The 26,866-nt window shown below is 40.2% G+C and overlaps 1 protein-coding gene and 1 long non-coding RNA gene across 9 annotated transcripts; both read left to right on the forward strand.

The window, feature by feature from the left end:
- The first annotated feature begins 75 nt into the window (after positions 1 to 75).
- LOC128630826 (uncharacterized) lies at positions 76 to 17,856 on the forward strand. Of its 8 annotated transcripts, XR_008395043.1 has the most exons (13): positions 76 to 103; positions 255 to 389; positions 1,272 to 1,325; positions 1,425 to 1,540; positions 4,449 to 4,556; positions 4,667 to 4,767; positions 4,879 to 5,052; positions 5,250 to 5,588; positions 5,872 to 6,031; positions 11,087 to 11,215; positions 15,200 to 15,292; positions 15,936 to 16,004; positions 16,408 to 16,460. It is a non-coding gene; the product is annotated as an uncharacterized LOC128630826 (long non-coding RNA). The 8 variants fall into 8 exon arrangements; XR_008395046.1 differs by lacking the exons at positions 15,936 to 16,004; positions 16,408 to 16,460 and adding an exon at positions 17,522 to 17,856 and having other exon boundaries at positions 77 to 103; XR_008395045.1 differs by lacking the exons at positions 15,936 to 16,004; positions 16,408 to 16,460 and adding an exon at positions 6,495 to 6,550 and having other exon boundaries at positions 77 to 103; positions 15,200 to 15,905.
- Positions 17,857 to 20,853: 2,997 nt separating this feature from the next.
- LOC108262568 (TBC1 domain family member 10A) lies at positions 20,854 to 25,547 on the forward strand. Its single transcript, XM_053679090.1, has 4 exons — positions 20,854 to 20,950; positions 21,884 to 22,072; positions 22,146 to 22,300; positions 22,582 to 25,547. The coding sequence occupies exons 1-4, from the start codon at positions 20,854 to 20,856 to the stop codon at positions 23,137 to 23,139; spliced, it is 999 nt and encodes a 332-aa protein (XP_053535065.1). The 3' UTR covers positions 23,140 to 25,547.
- The last annotated feature ends 1,319 nt before the right edge of the window (positions 25,548 to 26,866 follow it).

Genomic DNA, 26,866 nt, shown 5'->3' on the forward strand with positions numbered 1-26,866 from the left:
AATAATATTTGGGTTTATTTTATTTTATTTTCTCCTCAAAGATTCAAATTTACGTCAACGTCCGTTACGTTGGTGACGTCACCACGAGCGCGAGAAGTCGAAGGTAGGAGCAGAAAGCGGTGTTAGTGTTAGTTCTGGCCCGTTTGGACCCAAAGTAAAGTGAGTTTATTCGGTTCTGTGTAACCGAACCCGTTCTGTTTTTTGCTGTATTGTGTGTATGTGTGTAGTTAACGGTGTTAACTCCTGTGTTTCAGGTGTATCAGTATGAAGCAGGCGGTGACGGCGCACTGATTCACTCTCGGAGCTCGGTTCACTAATGACCGAATCACCGAGGAACCGACCAAAGATAACTCACACCCGCACGGAGAAGAAGAACAAGAGGAGGAGAAGTGAGAAATAACATTTTAAAACTTTTTTTATTCACTCTGGTTCAGTATTAATGTTAATATTATACAAATATACTAGCGGTGCTAGCTTTTGAGGAGGCAGTCCAGTCCACGCATGCGCAGTGTAATTAATGAGCAAGCTATTCGAAATGTGATTAGCAAATAGGTCGATGTTATTTTTGATTCTATTTAAAACGATGAATTCACTCTGTCAATAACTGCCCAGTCTGAGAATACTGCATGATTTACTTTTATAAGTGGACGTGGCAGAACGACATTTAGCTTCACTGGCTAATTAGAGCTCTTTTACTAGTTTAATGGCTGAGTCATCCGGCTTTGCGCATGCGCAGTGTGGGTTAAGGCGCTATAGTTCTCTTCTTTTGAATTATTATTATTATTATTATTATTATTATTATTATTATTGAGACCATTTGGGGTGAATTTGGAGCATGTGGGGGGTTCGAGTGACCCCAGAATGACCTATAAATATTCTTTTAATATCTCCAGAACTGAAGCAGCACAAACGAAAATTTTTACGGCACAAACCAGCACAAACTATTCTGCCGATGTTTTGTGTTGGTGAGGGGGCCAACTTCACGCAGGTTGTGTGTGTGTGTGTGTGTGTGTGTGCGCGCGTGCTCTTCAAATATCCAGATGTTCGATGGTCAAGTGTGTAGTGTACAGATAGAGTGCACAATTTAAGAAATAGGAACCAGTCAGAGAAAGGACATTGTAATAAGAACAGGAAGCACTGACCAAATAAGGAAATAGATTAAACCGGTACACGGCGTATGGGAGGCAGGAGATCGTGACAGTTATGTTGAATTATAACGTGTTGGATTATAGAAATAAATAAAGTGGTACTGATGTGTGTGTGTGTTTTAGGATGAGCTGGAGTGGGGCAAAGAGAACTGCATTCAGATCAAACGGATACAAGAGGTTATGACTCTCACTCACTCACTCACTCACTCGCACACATCTATACACACACTTCTCGACACAGATCCCTAACTATCATTTCTGGTGTGTGTGTGTTAGAGGTGGCCGAGTTGTTTGAGGATCTAAAGAATTGAGTGTCACAATTCAACATGCACATCAGCGAAACTTTTCCCTCTGACTACACCAGCACGCACGCACAGAAATTCATAGTGCAGGTAACACACACACACACACACACACACACACACACGAGTAGAGCAGGTGTAGTTTAACAGCATATGTGTATAAAGAGGCTTTTTTCTTCAGGTCAAAATATATACAGCAGCGGTGCCCAATATGTCGATCGCGATCGACTGGTCGATCGCAAAGGAAGTGCAGGTAGATCGCTAGTTGACGTACAGGGCAGCCAGTCTGAGATCTCGTCTTTTCTCTCACCACACGTGTGCGATCAAGCGCGCCAGTGCTAAAGGCTAGCAAGCGAAATCGTGGGGAGAGGACATTTTTCAGTCTTTTAAAGACTTCATTGACAAAACCCAGCTCCAGTGTGCAAATTGATATCAGTCAATGGTTGAGCAGCGCAAATGGATTCATTGCCAAGTGCAGGGAAGACGATGCTTTCCCTGACTTCTTTAACTACCACTGTGTTGTGGATAAAAAATGTCATAAAATAAACATAAGGGAGACCTAGCATCCAGCAAAAGGGAGAAGAAGAAAAAAACGGGCACCTAGACACATAGAAGCGGGATTAGGCGGACATTGACGGATTGGAATTACACTTTAAAGATCTTTAAAAGCAGTAGTAGTCAAAAAAAGCCAAAAAGAGGTATACGAGCTGAGCTGAGGAGTGCTAATACACACACACACACACACGCTCGTACAGTCAAGGGCGGGCAAGTAGACACAACATACACACACACTCTCTCGCTCTCATACACACACATGAATAACTTTAATAATATCTTATAGTAATAGAGAAACTATAAAAAGACAGAATAGTAGGATATGCAGGACAGTAGAACTGTAATGATATTAAGAAGTTGGAAGTACAGTAAACCGCTTTTCAAGTAGTATAAATATATATAAAATAAGAAATATAGTGCAAATATGAAAATAAATTATAAACTAGAAATACAGGAAAATGTAAACTTACTCATGACTCAAATGGTGAGGGTTCTTGGCTCGCAAGGAAGGCCTTAATTTTAAGAAAGAACCATGAGGAGCCAGTTATAAGGGTGGCTGGGTCAAACTGCCCCCCCCCCCCCACCACCACCACCACCACCTAAGGTAAATGAGAATCCTGGTTTCTGATTCTCTATGTAATTCAAAACGCTGGGTTTTTATTTTCTGGGTTATTAGAAATGCCTGGGTTCTGATTCTATGTGTAAGTGAAATAGGCCTTTTCTGGAAACATATGGGTTATCTAGTGTGTAAATACAGTATAAATACTGGAGCTTAAGCTCAGGGTAGGGGGATCACTTCTGAGAATTCTCATCGGTGTGGATCTCGTGTGGTGGAATGGAACAATAAAGCTGGACCCTTGCTTCTTCTCACTCACGGCTGGTGTATTTTTTTTCCATCTCCAACTGGTCTCAGAGGTAGATGTGAGTATTTATTGGCTTTTAAGTTGAGTTTTAAATGTTTTTGGGTAATAGGCTAAATTTGAGCCAACAACTGCATAATACACCAACAAGCCTTATGCACAAGAATGCTAAACGTGAAAGAGATCATGGATGTTGAAACAAAGATCGCCTGTTCTATACGTGCTAGTTCACTTCAAAGACGGCTGTTCCGTGCGCATGTGGAGAAGGCAGACTACGACCAATCAGCTCCTGCTACACACTGACGTGAGACGGCTTAGTAGGGGTAAATTCCTGCAGAGATTTCGAGAGCTCTGTCCGGAGATAAGCGAGTTTCTTTTTGCTGTTAAACATGCAGAATACACCCAAGTCAATGATGATCAGTGGCTGCTGGACTTTTTTTAACCGAGCATTTTTAACCGATCTGGCAAACCTTAATTTGGAGCTGCAAGGAAAAGACAAAAATTAAAGGCAGTTAATGCCTTTAAACGGAAAATGCAACCTCTGTTCTCAAAGCTGCAGCACCATGTTTTTGGGAACTTCCAAAACCTCCCGTCAGATCTGGAGACGCAGCGGAAGGCTTGTGCGCAGTTTAACATTGCACGCTACACGGAGCAGATTGACGGCTGTCGGTCAGAGTTTGACAGACGCTTCAAGACTTTGCTTTACTGGAGCCATTCGCCACATTCATGTGCTACCCGTTTAGGGACATTGTTGAGGTTGATTCACTCGCATCGAAAATTGCAGCGCTGTTTCACCTGAACTCGTCTGAAGTGGAGGATGAGATTTTGAAACTACAGACTGACATTCAGCTGAAGTCCAGGGCTCATGGACAGTTCTGGAACTTACTCACAGGGGAAAAGTACCCAAACATGAGGAAATGTGCCACCTCCTTGACTGCATTATTTGGCTCTACTTATTTATGTGAGTCAGCCTTTTCCCTCATGAAGATCATTAAGTCCAAATACCGTTCCACAATGACTGATCATCATTTGGAGGCCTGCTTGAGGCTGGCTACCAGCAGCTACTGTCCGGACTATGCAACCCTGGCTGATTCTATTCAGTGCACATCGTCAGAGTAAGGTAATGACCAAAAATGTACTGAATTGTATCGCGCCATAAGGGTTCATGCAGTTATGCAAGGTACATGAACATATATTGTATGTATGTGTGTGTGTGTATGTGTGTATATATATATATATATATATATATATATATATATATATATATATATATATATATATATATATAAAGTATACGCAGTATATAAATAAATATGTTTAGCATTTTTAGTGTAGCTAGATCTCTTTGACTGGTCATGTTAAAAGTAGCTCGTAAGTCAAAAAAGTGTGGGCACCCCTGATGTACAGTAAATATAAATATTAGTCATGATTCGCAGCCTTAGAAGCACAAGCATCCAAAGTAAAATTGCAAATGCAGAGTTTAAAATTGTCACCATGACGACAAAGTCCAAGAAGTGTAACTTACTCCTGCAGAAAATAAATAATAATTATTATTAAGTATCAGTGATGTTTCCGTTGTTCAGGTGGCGATTGCAGGCACATTTTATCCGAACTGCTTCCTCCAGGGAACTGTGGACGAGGAGCTCGCCTCCAAGGAACTCTATGGAAACGACCCCAGGACCACCATAGTGGTATTCAGTCAGCTTCCATTTAACTAGGGGATTATTATTATTATTATTATTATTATTATTATTATTATTAATAATATTTCTTTCTCTCCCTCCCTTTCTCTCTCTCTCAGGTGTGTAATCTCCCTCCATTTGCATTCCTCTACTATAAACAGCTCCAGTCTCTCTTCAGACACTGTGGTTAAATCAAATCCATCTCCTTTGACAGCTCCAGGTGTGTGTGACACCACTGTGTGTGTGTGTGTGTGTGTGTGTGTGTGTGTGTGTGTGTGTGTGTTTAATTGTGATTTTCTATAAATATGTATTGTGGGTCTGTGTGTATCAGGGCCTATGTAGAGTTCTACCGCTCGTCAATGAGAGGTTCTGGCGTTCTCCCAGAGGTCTCTCTGTCTCTCCTCCTCGCGCAGAAGAGACTTCCTCTCCATCTCAACGTTTAACCCGCTGGAGAGGTGGAGACTTGGGCAGGGGGGTAGTGTATCTCACACCTCAGATATACACGGTACACACACACGCACACACACTGCAGCGAGCATCATCAGATGAGTCATGGTTACATTTTAAGTGAGAGTAGTCATGTGACCACATCCCCTAGACAGTGTGATGTTTAGATGATGTTCTGTACATTAGTGCTGTTCTGTTACAGGTCTCTCTCTCTGTGTCTCTCTCACTCACTGTGTGTGTGTGTGTCTCTATCAGGGTGAATGTGGATTTTCAGAATCAGTCAGTGAGCCCTGTCAGGGTTCTGAGCAGCTCCGTTGAGTTGGAGAACCTTCCGTCTAACCCTGTCTTTATCGTCAATATCACCGAGGTGTCTGTTCCGCCTCTTTCACTTTCAGTGCACAAATAAAAAAGAAGCAGTGGCTCCTGTGTGTGTGTGTGTGTGTGTGTGTGTGTGTGTGTGTGTGTGTGCACTAACAGGAGGTCCAGGTGCAGCCTTTGGATATTGATGAAGATTTACTGCCCCTGCAAGACCTTCCTCAACTGCGTAGTCTGGAGCAAAGGATGCAACAGAGCCCAGATTACAAGCAAAATCTGGTGAGTTTTTTTCCTTTTTGTTAACAACTACTTGCACAATTACACAGCGACTGAGAGCATTTCTGTTTTCTCGAGGTGACACACTCGTACTCAAAGCACAACACTGAACACCACTTTGATATGAGGGAACAGTTATGACCTACTCTTTAGTAGAGATGGAAAACACACAGGGCAGGGTAACTGCAGGAGTAGTGAGAAGCACTGACACAGTTGACGAGGCAATACATGCTTATTAATTATTTGTTTTTATACTAGTGTATATTATTTTTTAAATCGGTTTCAGGTAAACTGGTTGGCGCTTATTGACGGGGTGTATGTGCGTGACTGCACCTGGCGCATATTGAAGAGGGTGATTGCTAACTCCCTGGCAAAGAATCTCAATTGGAGGGGAGTCGATGGAAAGACTTCACTGTCCGCTCTCCAACTCGGAGAGGTCGTGATTGGTAAGTATATCTGTTTACATACAGAATTAGCTGTCTCTCTCAGATGATATGTAAGGGGTAACCCACGGCTAGATGTGCATTAAACGATTTTAATGCATGATGTGGAGGAAAAGAACCACTCGTTCAAATCGTTTAATGCACACCTAGCCATGGATTACCCGCCTATACCATGGTCTTTCCACAATTAATAACGTTAAAGCTGTCATTGGTTTAGAAGTGCAAACTTTGATTAGAAGTTTAAAATAAACTTTGGGTGGTCCCACTTCGGCTCTAATTGGCTATTTATATTTCTCTGGTTTACTTTATTTAAATGGTTAGTAGTCATATGGATCCCAGCATAGCTGGGACAGGCACGCCTTTAAGATTTATTAGTTGGAACGTCAGAGGTATGGGTAATCCTGTCAAGACATCTAAGGATTTTATACATTTGAAACATTTAAACTTCAATATAGTATTTTTACAGGAGACGCACCTACATCTTAAAGTATTAAAGATCATCAAAGGTTACTCTGCCCTTGGGTGAGTCAAGTCTTCCACTCGAACTTTAATTCGAAAGCAAGAGGGGTCGCTATTTTAATTGACAAAAGGTCACAGTTTTCCTCCACCAACGTTGTTGCTGATGTGAACGGTAGATATATTATAGTTGCTGGTACTCTGATGCAAAGACAGGTGTGTTGGTAAATGTACACGCTCCAAACTTTGATGATGTGGAATTTGCTAATAGATTGTTGAGCAATCTCCCTTTCTTAAATACTCACCTGTTGATTTTCGGGGGAGATTTAAACTGTGTAATTCACCAAAACTTTGATCGGTCTAATCCCCGTACTCTGAATCAATCTGCTATGTCTAAAACATTTTCCGATTTTATGGGTCAGAACGGTCTCGTTGATCCCTGGAGATCCCGTAACTCTGCTCTTAAAAAGTTTTCTTTCTTCTCCCAGGTGCTATCCTATTGAAATCCTATTCGAGGATTGATTATTTTTTATAGACAGCACTCTTGATTCTTGTGTAGTTTCTTCTGACTATTTGGGTATTGTAATTTCTGACCATGCGATCATGAATTAGATATTCATCTTTCTATTTATAAACGTAGCCCACCGCCTTGGAGATTTAATTCTCTTCTTTTAGCAGACAGTGAATTCTGTGAGTTCATTTCTACTTCTATTGATGACTTTCTTTTCTTCAGTCAGAATGACTCCACCTCTTATTCATTGTTATGGGAGACACTTAAATCCTATATCAGAGGGCAGATTATTTCTTACTCCACTCTCTGTAATTTAAAGCGCACTGCTAGGGTTAATGAACTTACATCTGCGATCAGTAGTCTCGATCAAAGATGTGCGTTGAACCCCTCTCCAGAACTTCTTAAACAGCGAATCGACTTACAGGCAGAATTCAATCTTATTTCGACTAAAGAGGCGGAACGCTTGTTGTTACGTACTCCTGGTTCATATTATGAACATGGCGACGAGCCGAGTCGTTTACTGGCACGTCAGCTACGGCGACAGGCCACTTCCCGTCTCATACCTAGTGTTAAAAACACTCATAATATCGTCACTACAGAGCCCATGGAAATTAATGCTACTTTTAAATGGTTTTACTCTTCACCTTATAAATCTGAATTTCCTGCAGACGATACTAAAGTGAATGCATTTCTTCAAGACCTTTGTAACCCTGTTATTGATTCGAATACTGCCATGCAACTGGACTCCCCACTCTCTTCAAGAAATTTGAAATTCAGTTAAAACTATGCAATCTAACAAAGCTCCTGACCCGGACGGGTTTCCAGTTGAATTTTTTAAAATGTTTATTGGAAAATTAGCTCCATTGCTTTTATCTGTGTTCAACGAATCCTTGGAATGTGTCTTTGCCTCTGACTCTGACACAAGCCACGATAGCTCTGCTTCTTAAGGAGGATAAGGATCCAACCTCCTGTGGTTCTTATAGGCCGCTGTCTCTGCTTAATGCAGATGTAAAGGTGTTGGTGAAAGTAATGGCATCTCGTTTAGAGGACATTATCCCTTATATTATATGTGAAGAGCAGAAGGGTTTTATAAAGGGACGTCAGATGTTTTTCAATACCCGTACGCTCTTTAATATAATTTATTCAAAGCATTCGGCAGTGCTTCCTGAGATTGTGATTTCATTAGATGCTGAAAAAAGCATTTGATAGGGTTGAGTGGGAGTATTTGTTTGCAGTCTTGAGGAAGTTCGGATTTGGGGATGAGTTTATTTCTTGGATTAGCCTCCTTTACTCAACCCCTAATGCCAGGGTTCAGACAAACGATCTCGTCAAGGTTGTCCTTTATCCCCTCTGCTTTTTGCTGTCGCTATCGTACCTCTGTCTATCGCATTAAGATCTTCTCCCTTGTTTAAAGGAATAGTTCTATACGGTGTAGAATACAAATTGTCGCTATATGCTGATGATTTGTTATTGTATGTAACCGATCCTGTTGCCTCTATGCCTGCTGTCTTGGCTGTTCTGGAATCCTTCGGTGTTGTCTCTGGTTATAAATTAAACTTGGATAAAAGCGACTGTTTTCCTGTCAATACTGCAGCATTTTCTCTCCAACAGTCAGATTTACCGTTTCGATTTAGTCAGTAAGGGTTTAAATACCTAGGTATCAACGTGACACGTTCTCTATCTAATCTTTCATCAGCTAACTTCACTCCCCTTATCTCAAAGGTTAAATCTAACATTCAGATTGGGGTAACTTACCCCTTTCTCTAATTGTCAGGATCAATGTCGTCAAAATGAATATATTACCGAAGTTTCTTTTCTTGTTCCAGCAAGTGCCTCTTTCTCTGCCAAAATCATTCTTCGATTCATTGGATAAGATAATTAGTACTTTTATTTGGGGAAGGAAGCCACCAAGGGTTAGTAAATTATTGCAGAAATGTAGACTTAGTGGAGGACTTGCATTACCCAATTTTCAATTCTATTACTGGGCTGCGCACATCCATAAACTCTGCTACTGGGTTAAATCTCCTGGATCTTCTTGGTCTAAATTGGAACTATTGTCGTGTAGGGAATCCTCTTTACCTGCTTTACTTTACTCCTCTTTACCTACAAAACTCTCCCTATATACTGGTAATCTAGTTGTCCTCAACACTTAGGACTTAGGACTTAGTATCAATTTAGACGGCGCTTTAAATTTGTAGGTGCATCCTCTTTGTGTCCTTTAGTCAACAACCACCTATTTCCTCCATCGTGTTTGGACTCCACATTCTCAGTGTGGGATGACAAGGGTATTGAAGAAGTTAGAAATCTGTATCACGAAGGTGTGTTCGATAGCTTTGCCAATCTGGCATACACTTATGACCTCCCTGTGACTCATTTTTTTTCGGTATTTTCAAATTCGGAATTTCGTTTCTAGATGTTTTCCTGATTTCCCCTCTGCACCTCCTGAACAGGCTTGGGAAAGCTTGTTTTCAAACAATCCACATCAGAGAGGAATGATTTCTAGGATTTATGATTTCATTCTGGCGTTAGGTAGTGAGTCGTGTAACAAAGTTAGGAATGCGTGGGAAACGGAGTTAGGAGTACAGATAAGTGAGGGGTGTTGGGAACGTGCTATAGGGAGGGTACAGTCTACCACTTCCTGTGCTCGTCTTGGACTCATCCAGTTCAAAGTTTTACACAGAGTCCATCTGTCCAAGTCGAGACTTTCTGTGATGTATCCGGACGTAGAGGACAAGTGTGATAAATGCCATGGCTCTCCCTGTCATCTTGGCCATAGGTTTTTCTTCTGCCCTGAACTCCATGGTTTTTGGACTGTTTTTTTTACCATCATGTCCACTATTCTCAGGGTAGATTTAAATCCTTGTCCATTGATTGCTGTATTTGGGATTCCTGATGCCTCAGTTCCATTGAGCTTGATACAAAAGGATGTTTTTGCTTTCACATCCCTTATAGCAAGACGTTCCCTACTGTTGCAGTGGAAGTCTGCTAAATACCCATCTGTCTCCCAGCGGCTAAAGGGCGTGATGTTTTTTCTGAAACTCGAGAAAATAACATATAGGATGAATGGTTGTACGGACAAGTTTTTTTTATAAAGGGCATCCCTTTATTGTATACTTTATGGAGTTAGACACTTCCCACTTAAATTTTTGTGCCTGTTGTTGGATTTTACAATATCTTTATAACCAGCGACAGTTATTGGGTATCCATGATGAGGCGGGGGGCGGGTTTTCTGCATTTTTAATTTTGTTTTCCTTTGTTAGTGAAAAAAGAAGAAAAACCTGTGAATGTTTACTGCTGTGTGTTGCTCAATTTGTTTTCCTTGGGAAAGGGAGGGGAGGAGAGAAGAGAAAAGGTGATGTTCAGTTGACATGTAGACGTGTTCAGGAGAAATGTTCAATAAAAATGAAACTGGAAAGAAAAAAGTAGTTTAAAATAAACTTTAATTTCCATAAGTTAGGTGGTCAGATCTGGAATTTTGTCTGAAGTAAATCAGACACAGAGATAAAGTAGTGTGATAAGATTTAGGAATGATCACGGTGATCAAACTGGCTGGAATTACCTGTGCAATAAACAGTTACAGTGAGGGGAAAAAAGTATTTGATCCCCTGCTGATTTTGTACGTTTGCCCACTGACAAAGAAATGATCCGTCTATAACTTTAATGGTAGATTTATTTGAACAGTGAGAGACAGAATAACAACAAAAAAATCCAGAAAAACGCACGTCAAAAATGTTATAAATTAATTTGCATTTTAATGAGGTAAAAGTATTTGACCCCCTCTCAATCAGAGAGATTTCTGGCTCCCAGGTGTCTTTTATTTTTTAATTTTTGACATGCGTTTTTCTGGATTTTTTTTGTTATTCTGTCTCTCACTGTTCAAATACAACTACCATTAAAATTATAGACTGATCATTTCTTTGTCAGTGGGCAAACGTACAAAATCAGCAGGGGATCAAATACTTTTTTCCCTCACTGTATAATGCACACCTTCCAGCCAATCAGAATCCAGTATTCACACTGACCGTGGTATAAGTGTAATTAATGCTTAAGATTCATAATGACTGTACGATATGTGTTGCTTTATTCCAAAGCTGCAGTTCATAGAAACCTCTTCACGGCTAAAGCTGCAGAGATGGAGGTCGAGGGGACCATGAAGAGGCGGCTCCAGCTGGCATCAGATCGAGAGTGTGGGCGCAAGAGCAGACTTTTGATAAAGGAGGGTGTTTACAGTGTTTTAACTGCTGTTTTTTTTGCGCTATTTATTAATTTGTTAAAATGTTCATATTATAGTCTATTTTTAATTGTTTATAAAAGTCCTTGCTGTTTTTAAGTGGCTGAATTAGTGTGTGTGCACGCGTGTGTGTGTGCGTGTTGGTAGCTGGGTGGGTATATAGTTGTGGTCTGAAGTTGACATACCCCTTGCAGGAGAAAGAGACCCTGTGTAATCTGTTTAAACGACGTTTACGCATGTTTTGCAGAGAGATCATTTTCACCTTGCTGTTTGGGTCTCTGTCCCACACTGTTACAGTGCAGTATTGAGAGCGCGAGGGAGATCGATTTTCTATCAGAAACAGTAACTATATAAAATGGACGTCAACACGCATCACTCTGTGAGGTCATTTCTCGCTCTCAACAGAGTAGTTGTGATTGTTCAGTGTTTACGACAGGGCCAAAACATTCAAGGCCATGGTGTATTTTGACTGTTCCTGTAGCATAATCTCACCAAACTGTGTGTACACGAGTCCACAGACACTGAGTCTATTCACAGTTCCATGCTGTGTAGATGTTCTGCTCATCCTCACTGTACCGTAAAGATCAGAACCTCACATCTGCAACCTTGTAGCTTTCCTTAATCAACACGACTGCAACCAAGCTTGTGTATCACTACTATTTTTAGATCTCCGCCTCTCAAAAGTATTGGCGCCCTGCGCGTCCGCCTCTCAAATCTTTTGGCGCCCTACGCGGCCGGCTCTCAAATCTGTTGGCGCCCTATGCGTCCGGCTGTCAAATCTATTGGCACCCTATGCGTCCGGCTCTCAAAACTATTGGCGCCCTTCACGGGCAGTTCTCAAAAGTATTGGCACCCGATCTGAATTTTGCCACGGCAAGCACCACTCACATTTTCTTCAGGAAATGTACCTTAAAATAATAAAAAGTCTCTCACTAGGCTGTGTGTCGAGATAAACTTGAAAACATCTTGAGCTTGTGTTCACCACAGACCTTATTTCCGGCATTTAACCCAAAACCCCATTGACGGAAGTGCTAATACGCTGAATCGTTTCTGGGTTTCACGACTCATTCCTGCAGCACTCTGTAAGACGGGCTGTTGTTATCAAACCATCGAAGTAAGATAAGTGGCTTTGGTAATGATTCTTTAAATGAACCGATTCAGAATCCTCTTCTTGAATCGTTTGAGTTGTTCTCACTCGGTCAGGGTTGCACGTGTGGGTTGCTTTTCCTGCACGTGTAATCAGCACGTGTTCACAGACCGTAAATCCCGACCCCATGGTAGACACTTGACAGAAATTTCATACTAAAGTAAGTATTTTATATTTTCTGGGTCTAAACAGAGCAGAAGTATTGCTAACGTGTTGTACAGATTCTATTGGACTGGTGAACTGTGTGGATTTGTATATTTAACCCAGTTTAATATGGCCTGCTTTGTTCAGTCAGAGACAAGTAAATCTGTTCTAATGTTCATTTATTTTCCATAGATAAAACACATGTTTGTTTACACATGAATACGTACTTTATGCTTTCAGAATGGTGGAGATTTGGCTCTTAACTATGGTTAAGTGGGGGGTACTATAAAATGCACAGTTCTGAGACACTATATACCTATACTGTGAAATCAGTACATGTGTGTGTTTAGAATGATTATAGCTTTTGGGGAAAAAACTATTCTTGAATCTATTAGTCCTTGTTCTGATGCACCTGTAACGTCTCCCTGAGGGCAACAGATCAGAGCCAGGGTGAGAGCTGTCCTCAATGATGGTTTTTCCTCTGCTGAGGCAACGGGGGGTGTAAATATCCATCAGGGAGGTGTTGTGGATAAAAAATGTCATAAAATAAACATAAGGGAGACCTAGCATCCAGCAAAGGGGAGAAGAAGAAAAGATGGGCACCTAGACACATAGAAGCGGGATTAGGCGGACATTGACAAATTGGAATTACACTTTAAAGATCTTTAAGAGCAGTAGTAGTCAAAAAAGTCAAAAAGAGGTATACGAGCTGAGCTGAGGAGTGCTAATACACACACGCTCGTACAGTCAAGGGCGGGCAAGTAGACACAACATACACACACACTCTCTCGCTCTCATACACACACACATGAATAACTTTAATAATCTTATAGTAATAGAGAAACTCTCTATAAAAAAACAGAATAGTAGGATATGCAGGACAGTATGGAGGATATGCAGGAGCTTAAGCTCATCACTTCTGAGAATTCTCATCGGTGTGGATCTCGTGTGGTGGAACGGAACAATAAATCTGGACCCTTGCTTCTTCTCACTCACGGCTGGTGTCTTTTTTTCTATCTCCAACTGGGCTCAGAGGTAGATGTGAGTGTTGGCTTCTATGTTGAATTTTAGGTGTTTTTGGGTAATAGGCTATATTTGAGCCAACAGAGGGGAGAGGTAATAAATAAACTTATAAATGTGATTACTTGATGACCGTAGACAGAACTCTATAAATGTGAAATGTTTTGTTGAAGTTCAGATGAATCTCTGATGTACAGAATCTTCAACAGAGTTCTGCAGAAAGATTTTGAGTTCCTGTCATTCACCAGAACAAATTTGCAGTTGAACAGTCTGTCTAAAAGAAAAAATCTAAACACACAATATAAAATTCCTGCAGTGTGAATAAAGCCTTTGTGTTGCTTTTAGCAAACATGTCTAGTACTCTCGGTTCAATGTACACAATTTACCCCATTTAAATGCATTTTGGAAATTGTTCCACATGGCCTTAAAGTGTGAATATTCACTGTATGCCAAATAAGTAATCAAAGAATGGAACTGAATTTTTTCTTCTCTAATGGACCATTAATCACAATTATAAAAGATGATGCATCAGGTACAAAGTATCAGGGTTTTTTCCCCCTCTTTTTCCCACAATAGTTGCATGATTTTTGCTACACCCTTTCCACCATGTGTGTGTGTGTGTGTGTGAGCGCGCGCGCTACAAATCACTTTGAGGTAAAAATATTTTAAGGCAGCCACTTTCACCTTCCTACAACAATTGGTGACTGGTCTGAGGTGAAGCTTCTTGTCATGTTACTGTGGTCATGGATCACATTGTGGGGATCTCTGTAATGTAACCGTTTCTGTAATTATCCTTACTTGCCTTTGCGCTTTTGTGCTTCTGTGTCTTCTGTTGGTGCTTTATACTGCTTTTTAGGGCCCAAGCACCGCTGCTGCAAAGCCCTATTGGATCTGCTGTTTATTATTGGGGCAGAGCACCGAAGGTGCAGCGCTTCCGGTGACCACCGGAGGGCGCATGCACCGGAGGTGCAGGGCCCTATTGATTTTCTGGTGTTTATTGTTTATTTCATGCATTCTTGTCGTTTTTAAGGGCCTAAACATGGCTGAAAACTCTCAAAACTCGGTAGACGCGCCAGCACCAGTGAAAATGTAACTTACATTGGGCATGGGCATGGTCAAGGAGCTCCTTAGCACCCCTGAATGCAGACAAAGGTCGGGATGAAGGTGCTCCGATGTGCACGATTTACCATATATATATATATATATATATATATATATATATATATATATATATATATATATATATATATATATTATATATATATTATATATAATATATATATATATATATATATATATATATATATATATATATATATATATATATATATATATATATATTATATATAATATATATTATATATATATTATATATAATATATATATATATATATATATATATATATATATATATATATATATATATATATATATATATATTATATATATATATATATTATATATAATATATATATATATTATATATATATATATATTATATATATATATATAAAGTACTGTAATGTACTGATCGAGAAGGAGTGGATCAGCTTCGGACACAAGCTGGCCTCGGTGCGTATGAGCAGTGAGGGCGTGGTTGTGTGTGGGCGCGTGAACGCATGTATATTTAACCCCATCTTTCTCTCTCTGTGTGTTTCTCAGCGTGTCGGCCTTGGAGATGAGAATCACGCCAACTCGGAACGATCCCCTCTCTTTGTGCAGTTCATCGACTGTGTGTGGCAGATGATGAGACAGGTCAGCTACTGATGCTTTACACCACAACACTGTTGAATTCTCCAATCTGATTGGTCAGAAGGCGTTGGAGACATTTCTGGAACAGCAAGATTCTGATTCCAGCTGCAAGGGAAATTACAGCTTTATAGTGATGTTCTCGTTCCTATAGTAACAGCTCATTCACAGGGTCTAGTATGGCGTACGCAATACATATTCTAAGCTTAATCGTAAACATATTATAAACATGTCACTTAAAGAAAAAGACGTATGATCATTGTGATCTAGTTAAGATTTATAAGTTATCTATTTATGGAAGTTTTATGGAAGTAGTCTCCAGTGTCATGGCAGAGAGGACATTGCACTTTCCAGTTTCTCAGTAACATTGCAAGTCTTATTAATTTCAAGAGTTAGGGGGGAAAAAAGAGAGGCTTGTGAGGGAACTATTGTTTTATTTTAATGTTATAAAGTAAGAGATCATAATGAGAACTAACTCTCTTTTCCAGGACATTCCAAATTGTTCTATGGCTATGCCCCATGTTTGTGCAATGGTTCAGACCGGTTTTTCCTCTTTTCGCAGCTTCAAAATGGCTTGCTTTTCTCCCATAGACAGGTCTCTGGTCTTCATGTCGGTTTATTCTTTTAACAACAAATGCTGTCTCCACAGGTGAAACCCAGGGCTCAAACCAAGAGAAGACATTCAGAGCTATTCATTGTTTAAAGTCCATTTAACGAGGTACACCTGGCCAGCAAGAAAAAAACATCAGTCACTCGTTCCAGTATTTTTGAACAGTTAATGAATAGGATGGCTTCAAAAAAGCTGCCATATTTTAAGCTGTGTAAACACGTCTAGATGTAAATATGAGGAAATGAAAGCTGAAATTCTGATCTATCGTCTCATATTCGTCTTTTATCTCAAACCCAAATGTCTTCAGTATACAGCAAAAGCAAGTGAATTGGCCTTGATGTTCCAATACTTTTGAAGAGGACTCTAATTGTAAGAATTAAATATAATTTCCGTACTGAACAAAAGACTGATTATCTGTTCAGGCACTATTGTGCAGATCCACATTTAAGCATCTTACTATACACTGAGTTCAAAGAGCTTTTCTCATCCCCATCCTGGATCGCCCCTACAGCTGCCTGTTTGGTACATTCCTCTACAGCAGTGAGCAGGAGAGAATGGAAAAGGTACGCTCCACGTTTCTCCACTAATGGGCGGAGGCTTTCCAGCCTGTCTGATTTTTCTGAATGGAAATGGAATTTGTCTAAGTGTCTTATGACTTCTCTCTCTGTCTCTCTCTCTCTTTTGTTTTTAGGAAGTACAGGGTAAACGGTCACTGTGGTCCTACGTTAACAGTCAGCCGGAGGACTTCACTAACCCGTTCTATGTGGACTGTAAAAACCAGGTGCTGTATCCACTGGCCAGTCTCACACATCTGGAGCTCTGGGTGGGTTATTATGTGCGTTGGAACCCACGCATGAGACCACAGGTGCTTATACTGCAAACCACACTCTATGAAATTCTGGGGAAATGCTCAAAAAATAGTGTTTCCAATATATACCAAAATACCCAGTTACTTGTATAACTGAACAGTGTCACTTCAGACACATGATGAAATGTCACTTTTTATTTCTAGATGTTTCTGGGTTTTAACACCAAGTTTGCTTTAAAAAAACAAAACCATTTCTATCAGCACAAAGCTAAAAAAAACACAAAAGCTGGAGTAATGGGTCGGTAAGCATAAAAAGTGCCGTACACAGTGGAACTGGACACACGAGGATCTCTGACACTGTTGACTCTTCAGTGGTTCCATTTTCAGTTCTAGTTTGTAGGTACAGGTTTCAGTCTTCAACAACATTGTAGTTTTCTTTTTAAAATGCACTCCTTGGTTGTGCTCACTGCATTACAAACTCAAATCCAACATTGTGAGATTATTTTTTTTTAAGTGTGTTGAAATGTAGTTTTCTTGTGATTCCTCTATATTCCTGTATATTTCATGATTGCTGGTTAGAAAACTACATGAACGTACAGGTGTTCCTAATAAAGTGGACGGTGAGTGAACATGACGTGGCTGAAAACGATTTCCAAAACACTTCAGGAGCAGCTAGCGATAAAGATTAAGGTTACACCGGCTTGATGACTGATCTTTTAATAATGCTACATAAATAAATAGAAAGCGAATGGAATGATTTAGAAAAATCGGTGTCCCAGAACGAAACTGATGTTTGTGTGCTTTGTTGATTATGTAGATGCCGCTCCATCAGAATCTGAGAGAGTTATTGTTTTTGCGTGAAGAAACGTGGAGGAGCTCCAGAGAGATGCCACGTCATCCTGCTCCATCTCCTCATCCTCAGAGCATACTTCTCCCTCCTCACATAGTGGTACACCACTTCACACTGCCGTCTAAATACACACGCGCACACACACACATACATACATTTAAGAGCACACACTGTCTTTTACTCAATGAATACACTCAGGCACAAGTAGGGAGTGGATGAGTATGAAGCGGGCACACACACACACACACACACACACACACACATTCCTGTTTGCAATTTTTTTAACTATAGAGAAGTAACCTAGTGTCCACATTTTATAAATCTTTAATACTTAAAAATGGATCTAGGATCAATTAGGTTTTCTACTGTTCTCAAGGTTTGGCATGCTGTGCATCCTGAGATGCTTTTCTGCCTCACCATGTATGTAAAGAGAGCTTATTTGATGTTACCAGTGGCCGTCCTATTAACTTGACCCAGTCTGGCCATTCTCCTTTCGTCAACAAGGTGTTTCCACCCCGAGAACTGCCACTTACCGGATGTTTTTCACACGTGTGTGTGTGTGTGTGTGTGTGTGTGTGGAAATCCTAGGAGAGCCGAAGTTTCTGGAATACTCAAACCAGACCATTTAGAATCTACAACCATGCCACGGATAAAATCACTGGATTACATTCTGGTGTTTGATGTGAATATTGACTGAAGCTCTTCATCTGTTCCTGCTTGATGTTGTACACTGTGGTGTTTGCCATATGATTGGCTGATTGGATAATTGTATGAATGAGCACATGTACAAGTGATCAGTGAGCACATCTATCTACCATAGAGGTATTTTGGGGCAATACTTGACAATGTACCTGACTTTGGTTAGATTTGTGGCCAAGTTGAAGAAGCTTTTGACATCCCAATGGAAAATAATAAATAAAACAATCCAGGACAAATTCACTTTCAGTATTTTATTTTTACATTGTTTTTTTCCCCCTTAATGTTAATCTCTTTCTACAGAACCCGTCCAAACTTCATACGTCAATGCAGTAAGCAAGATAAACTGTCTACAGATAAAGAATCTAAGCATGCATCTGTTTTCACCCTTATAGAAAAAGTTTAGCAGTTCCTATCCAAAGACACCAAGAGCCCAGATGTCCTTAGAAACTAAATGTAACCTCCAACTCGTGGCCTTTTCAGAAACTCGATTCCAGACGTCGCCACACTGATCACAGTGCATCCTTCAAATCCACCGTGCAGCGGAAATGGACCAGTCGATTTAAACGGATTGTTGAAAATGTACGTTGTTCAAGGACATTTGTGGATTTGAAATTTCGCTACAAACCGAGTCTGAACAGTCGCCAGAATCTGAGGCAAAAACACACGAAGGAACGAGATCACGTCGTCATTGCCTCGTCCTCTGGTGTCCTACATTTTTGACGAAAGTAACACCAGAGATGCTGCGTTAAAATGGTCAAGAAAATTACACCAGAGTAAAAAAAATCCCATTGTGTTAGATTATAAACGTCGACTGAAACTCTCGATAGGACGTGACACTGTTTGGAGAGTTGCATACGAGCGGACATTCAACAATATTTAGTAGAAGCCTTGTGGATGTTTTCGTCTGTGTTCGTCTGTAATATACTGGACTGTCCTACCAAGAGTTCGACCACAACACATTCAACTGAAGCTCATACAGTCGGCATACTGAACTCTCCTTTTTGCCATAGTGCGGCCGCTTAACAGGATAAGGCCTCAGAAGTCAAGCACCAGCAGCTTGTGGCTAAAAAACTGCAGCAGAATTGAGCTCGGTTAGGAGGTGACGGGTGACGGAAAAAAGCCGGGGAACCTCAGAAAGGAAAACAGGGCTGTGTTCCAAATCTTTTATCGCCTCCTCTTCAAACTCCAAAAACCTCTGGGCCCTACAGCTAAATCCAGAGCTGAGGAAAACAACCGTTCAACTATGAAGGCCTTCTCAAACACAATGTTTGAGCGAAGGGAGGAAATGATCAAACACAGATCAATTGGAACACAGCCCATACAGCAAGACCGTAAAAAGGTGCCATAGAGTGTAAATGATTCAAAAAGACACAAATCTAAGCCCAGTACAACCAGTTGAACATGAATAACACGCAAAGCACATTTCACAAGCATGATATCTTTCAAAAATGTCCAAAAGTACAAATTCCCTAATAAAGGAAAAAGACATGTTTGTGCTAACATGTAAGACTTGAGTTTCCACATCTTCCAAACAAGTACACTTCAGCGTCTTCCTTACTGTAAGCTCGGCTCTGCAAATCTGCTACCACTATTGTACCAGTAAACACACACACACAGACAGAGCAAGTTAGCAAAGATCGGTCAACAAGGTTTCTTCAACACAACCACCTTTTTATACACGTATGCTCACTTCATATTGTCAGTCCCTTTTTAAAAGTGAATTAAACCATGAGCAGCTATCTTCTCAAAAGTCCGGTCAATTTCAGAGCACAAAAAAACTGCCTATATACACAACAATTCAGTCCCACGTCTCTGAAAGAAATGCAGAGCACAAATGTACAAATCACTGTGATTTCTATTTTTCTTAAATGTGAAAAGGATGCTTGTAAAAAGATGATAAATCTTCACTGGGAATTACTTTAAGGTCATCAACAATTAATTTATAAATCAGGAGAGCCTGGCTCGGGTCCTGAATTCCTGTGATCATGCACAGTGTGATGATTTCTCATCTAACACTCCTACCTAATGACCCGAGGACTTAAATCGGGTGTGATTCAGGAAAATTCCCAGACTGTACTGCACTGTAAACTTACAGGACCACATATAAACACTACACCTTAAAGTGATTAACATCCTATATAAGGTTTGCATAATTATTAGCTTCTCCAATTCAGGAAAATGGGCCAAAAAAAAGAGTTCAGAAATTGTAAAATGCCTATCAAGGGGCTGCAGCACACTGACGATCGCAAAATTATTGAGGCGTGACCTCCCAACAAAAATGCTTTGTGATGAATACTCAACAGGGGGCAAAAAAACGCAGAGAAGAAAAGGCGCTAGTTGACTGCAAAAGACTTAAGAAGAATAAAACGTGAGAGAACCCATTAGCCAGCACCGCCACCATGTTTCAGAACTGCAACCTTCCACGAGTGTCCAGAAATACAAGGTGGCAAGTGCTCAGAGACATGGCTACAGTAAGGAAGGCTGAAATACAACCGCCACTGCATAAGACTTACAAGCTGAAGCATCATGACTGGGCCAAGAAATACCTGAAGACCGTTCCTTATAGGTTTCATGGACCGATGAAATAAGAGTGACTATAGATGGAGCAGATGGACCTTTTCCGTCTGGTTAAAGATGGACTGAAAATGAACTCCCAAATCTACTGCCAGTTTGTAGAAGATCCTTTCTTCAACAATGGTACAGGAAGAAGTCAGCAACGTTCAAGAAGACCATGATCTTTATGCAGGGCAATGCTCCATTCAGCTAAAATGGATCATGAACAGATCAAGAAACTGACATTCAATGGAAGGCTCATGGCGGTTATTGAAAAGAAGGGTGGCTACATTCATCACTGAATAGCTTTGAAGGGCCAAAATAGTTCATTGTTACTTCACTGAATAACTTCCTGAGAAATTACATTTTTTTATTTGTTAAACCTTCTATTTTGTTGGGAAAGAAACATTTAGGATCAACTGACATCACTGTATTTGTTCACCAATCAAATTAAGCTGAGAAGTACCATTTGCCATGTGTTTGGGGTTTTTTTTTCTTTTTACAGGCCTAGTTAAATAAATTGGAATATAGAAGTACAGTAGAAACGAGAAACCGGACTGAATGCACGTTTTTAAAACGGCTATAGTTGTGTATCCGTGGATTGCAGGCGTGAAAAAGTGAAAAACTGAAATCTGACTGAAGCGAATGTAGTTCAGTTCAGTCTGAAGTTGTAGAGGAAACATTCGCACTCGGTAATTTAGTTTTGTAACGCCACACAGATCATAAGGTCTGTTAGAAATTATATATCGGAGCTACAAACCCCACCCTGCTCCGCTGTACGAGGCGACTCAACACCGCCATCTTGTGTTTGTGTGTATGTGTTGCTGTGTTCATGAGGCAGTTTTGTTTAGTTTTTTCTTTAAGGTTTAATGTTCTATATTATTGTGAGTGTGTGTTTATGTATTTTAGTGTGAGCTGTAGTTTTGATTTGTAATTTTACGTGTTTTATTTCTTCCTCCCTGATTTCTGCACTGCACAGTGTATTATTAGAAACAGGGCTTCTCTGTGTAGGAGAACAGTTGTTTTGTGTTATTAACAGCAAGTTATATCGCTTATTGTGAACCGTTATGTGTGCAGGAGGCGGTTCAGCTGGACGGCGAGATCCTGCATGCGCTGTGAAGCGAGTGTGTTCTGTGGCGTATCGGCACCTGGACAAGCACAAGATCGAGCCGGTGCTCTACATGATGGAGTGGTTCATGTGCGCCTTCTCCAGAACTCTGCCCTGGGCCTCGGTCCTCAGAGTGTGGGACATGTTCCTGTGTGACGGTCAGACACAAACACACACTTGTCCTTCTTTTCTTTCTGTGTTGATTCTCTCTCTCATTCTTTCTTTGTGTAGGAGTGAAAATGATATTCTGTGTGGGTTTGGTGGTGTTGACGTCCATGCTGGGTACTCGGGATAAGCTCAAGGCCTGTCCGGGTCAGTATGAGACCATGGAGGTCCTCAGAGCGATTGAGCCTAGATACATGCAGGAGGGCTTCTTCGTGCTCCAGGTAACACAACAGAGAGAAGGAGGAGGAGGATGATGATGATGGGTCTCTCACTACTGTAACATTTCCTGTCATTACTGTAACTATGCGAGTCCATGCCATGGTGATCAAGCATGTTTTATCCATCATCACCTTCGTATTTCTACAAAATTAGCGTTCATAAATATTTATCATCGTCTTTTACATGACGTTGTAATGAAGCCCATTCTAACACATTAAGTACAGTAGAATGACATTCTATTCCAGTTCATTTTTGTGACTGATTTTTGCTGTATGTTCTGGAGTTGCAGGTATCGGCACAGGACGTGGAACGTGAGCAACGCACGCAGCTGAAGCGCTGGAAGAAGAAGCACGGCGAGCCCGGCCCCAAACTCCCTCAGAGAATGCACAGTGCTCGCACCATCATGGCCACCGAGCCTCATACACACCAAGACCTCCGCCAGAAACCCACCATTATGGTCCAGTACCCATCGGTCCCTGAGGAGAAGTCCGAGCCGAACCTCAGGAAGAAGAGAGGGAGCCTGAAGAAAAACCAAGCCCTCATTCCGAACCCCTACGCTCTACCTGGCGAGTCTAAACCTAGTCAGATATTGGACATACAGCTTCTGAACCAGGAAAATCTCAATCTTGTACTTCCAAATACACCATCACATCCACCACGGCTCCCTACAATGCAGGAAAATCAGGTCAAAGAGACGAGCACTTCTACAGAGCGACTCGTGCAGCGTCCTCGAATTCCTCCATCGATAAGAAACTGGTGGAATCTATCCCTCTGCAACATCTATCCCTCCTTACTGCTCCTGTACACGGATCACCTTCAGCGTAGCGTCCTCACCTGCTGAAATGTGCTCCTGTCCAATCCGGACAACCTGACCATGATGAGCTCCCTAATAATACATAAAACTCAGCCACCATTTTGGATCCATCTAAACACTCAAGCCCTCTGCTAACGCACAACGCACCTGCCACCCATGACTCGCCTGCTGCTCCCGAGTACAAAAACACTCATTGATTTTTTTTTTTGTTGTTGTGCGTGTTAAACAGTGTGATACGTTGAGGAATTGATTATTGGCACACGTCTACGGAATAGCAAGGATCGTTAAGTCTTTAACGTGTGTAAACTATACTTGTTATAAACTATACGTGTTATAGTTTACACCGGAGGAACTGCAAACAATCTGAGAGAGGACCACACTTGGTCCAAAAATGTACACACACTCCACAAAAACTCTGCAGTGCCTGAGGAGTGTTTACTCGCTCCAGTCTTCAGAAGGGAAACTACCTACAGATTCACTTTTGAAAGACTTTCACAGGCATCACAAACATTTGTTTATATTACACTCGTATCAATTTGGCAGGTTTTTTTCTTCTTAATCCGAAGCAACCACCACTTCTTTGTGTTTGTATTTCACAAATTTCCTTACCACATCTTACAAGAGCTGCACGACAATCACAACAATCCTGTACAATAGGCACAGCCTTTTCATTAACATAACCTCAGTGAAATATCCTCTGTCTGTATACTTTACACGCAAACAAAACAACTCAAGCTGAGAACTTTATTGCTGATTCACGTTATACCACACCGCCTTCTAATATAGATCTGATCTATATTATATATACGTGTACCTTAGATAACGCCTCTCTGAACGCCATGGTGGGACGTTCCCGAGCTGAAGTACTGTACAAGTCCTAAGCATTAGATCACCCCAATTACTCTTGTATACTCTTTCCATACCATCGTGATCTTTGCCTGACGAAGCCATACACAAATCATAATTGACATTTGGGGCCTAATTCTAAAATCACCACATACCAAATGCACAACCGTTTTGTCTTGCTGCCATCACAAAATAATAATGTTTAAACCTTAAGTAACGTAGTCATGGAGGGTGTATATATTTTTCCACACTACATGAAGTTTTGGGATCCTTATAGACTGTGGAACAGAAGTGTACTCAGTGTGTCTCCACCGTTTTATTTCATATTGGAGTACAGCCATTTTTCTTTTTTACCATTAAGGATGAAAAACTTGTTTCTTTTAAAACACCGTCTTTAAATGTTTTTCTACCTCCTAACTAAACCCTCGGACTTAAGACACGATCTTTGGAGCTGTTGACGCCCTGCTCAGGGTTAAACAACAACGACTTTACATTACCTTCATTAATAATTTGTCAATCTAACCTCTTGGTTTTTTTTTTTTTTTGGAGCAAAAGTCAGGTCCTCTCTCATTTCAACAGGTCCTCTTGTTGGTGAATACACAGCAATCTTCTAAGGGTATTAGGATTTCTCAGAGCAGACATTGTAACAGATAGTTGCAGAGTTTCTTCTGTGTTTTAACCACAACGTCTTAACCATTATTTTAACACTGAGACAAATGACTCCCTTTAATTCGTTAACAAACACATTTGTAAGAATTCTGGTCAGCAAAACCCCCGAAAGAACACCTGTGTGTCTCTCTCTCTCACACCCACCCCCGCACACCCACATGGTCATCAGAGGTCATAAATGTACTGCTGGGACATGGGATGTCAAAGCATAGACAAAAGCTTATGTATTTAGCGACAGTTCTGTGTAAGTATCCTCGTTGGTGAACCATTTTCTGAAATCTTGTTTATAGTTTAAACAAAATGCACGACTCTTTTAAAACACCGTCTTTAAAAAAGGTTTTTCACCCTTAAATTAACCTGGTTAGAAGGTAGGATATGTAATACATATTTTCATTTTCTTCAGACATATTGTCACTTCAGTCTTCACAACAAATAACACTGAAGGTTTTGACCTTTCTTTCAGTAAAAGAGAACAACGACATCATACAGCCTTGAAGGACTGTAGAAATTTTTATTTTACATCCTAAAGGGTTAGGTTTAGAAGGCATGTAATACGCGCGTTTCTTATAAAACACCGTCTTTAAAACGTTTACCTCCTAAAGGGACCTATTTAGAAGGTATGTAAAAACTTTTTTTTTTTTTTTTAACATTTCTTCGGGTATATCAATGTTTTAGAGTATTTATTTCAGTAAATTTTTATTCAAAGTCATGCCATTTTCTCAAAAGTGCAATCAATAAAGTTTAATTTATTTCACAAGCTTACATTCTGCTCATTTATGTTCACATTCAACCATCGTGTATTTTCTAAAAGCGGAGCTATACAAAACAAACCCCCACAATCTAAATTTAATGTGTGGTTGCAAGATAAAAATTCTAATTTATTGAATTAATTAAATATTTAAAGTTGTACACATTATTTTGATGAGTTGTGTTGACATAATAATGTTGATAATTACATCAACTTAATATTGTGTGTAATTTCTGAATTAATTGATTTAAAACAAAATTTACGTCATAGTACATTTACATTTATTCATTTAACAGTGTTAGAGGACCTGTAGACTGAACAAATACTAAGGACATTACAATGTGATTGTCATTTCACTTACCATTAAATTCTACTAAAGCAATGAATTTGGGGCATGTTCTCAATTGTGATATGACCGATAGTGGACTCGTGTATAGGCTACACCTGCTAATACATTTGATGGACTATTTTGCACTAGTACACGTAGCTAATGCTAGTCATATTTAGCAGTGTCATTTGAATATCTACTCTTTAGTTTACCGTAGCAGTGGATAAGAAGGAAAAAGTTTCATTTGACAAATCTGCTCTTCTAGAGAGGGCTTTTCATTTGTGCTATAGGAAAGATAAGCATGATTACATTTCTGCTTATTCATGTAAACCTCAACTACATTGTGTAATCTAATTTCATGTATTGATACATTTTTTATTTTATTTTTAAAAATCTTTTGTCATTCCCACACATAGCCTTCTAGCTCCACAGCCTTTGGACTGTGGATAGTAGATAAAAGTAGTAGACACAGTGTGCAATATGTGCAATGTTCAGTACGTCATAATATAATAATAATAATAATAATAATAATAATAATAATAATAATAATAATGAGTCTTTATTGATCACATATACATTACAGCACAATGAAATTCTTTTCTTTGCATATCCCAGGTTGTTAGGAAGTTGGGGTCAGAGCACAGGGTCAGCCATGATACAGCGCCCCTGGAGTAGAGAGGGTTAAGGGCCTTGCTCAAGGGCCCAACAGTAGCAGTGCTGCCCCCATCTTGAATCATATTATCGTAAATACTTAAATGTGCAGTCATTTGTTTCTTTTTTCACTTTTTTATTAAATTCCTGCTTATTCAGGCTCAGAGTCATGTAGGCTGCATTGAATTTTATTTTCAATTCCCTCATCTCTTTCTCAGCGACTTTATCACTAGCACATTGCACTGCTTTCACGATTGGGGTGGCACGAGGGGCAGACCTAGCAATGACACAATCCCTGGCGGTCTCATGTTTTGTACTGTCTCCATGCTTCTTTACGGTTTCTTTTTTAAAATGACTCGAACTGGTAATGAACTCTGTTTTACCAGCAATATCTTGTCCTGCTTTAGCACAAAAGGTGCAGTACATTTTCCCTTTGTCATAACGTAACCAGGCGAACTCTTGTAGCCAAGCTGATTTAAACTGTCTTGTCGGGATGAGAGCCGCAGGGACGG

The sequence above is a fragment of the Ictalurus punctatus genome, unplaced genomic scaffold, assembly GCF_001660625.3.
Source record: "Ictalurus punctatus breed USDA103 unplaced genomic scaffold, Coco_2.0 Super-Scaffold_100068, whole genome shotgun sequence".
Classification (NCBI taxonomy): Eukaryota; Metazoa; Chordata; class Actinopteri; order Siluriformes; family Ictaluridae; genus Ictalurus; species Ictalurus punctatus.

Coding starts and splice junctions, on each gene's coding strand:
- LOC108262568 (XM_053679090.1), top strand. CDS start 20,854: ATGGAGCAGATGGACCTTTTCCGTCTGGTTAAAGATGGACTGAAAATG. Junction 20,951..21,883: donor AGATCCTTTCTTCAACAATG/GTACAGGAAGAA, acceptor TTATGTGTGCAG/GAGGCGGTTCAGCTGGACGG. Junction 22,301..22,581: donor AGGGCTTCTTCGTGCTCCAG/GTAACACAACAG, acceptor TATGTTCTGGAG/TTGCAGGTATCGGCACAGGA.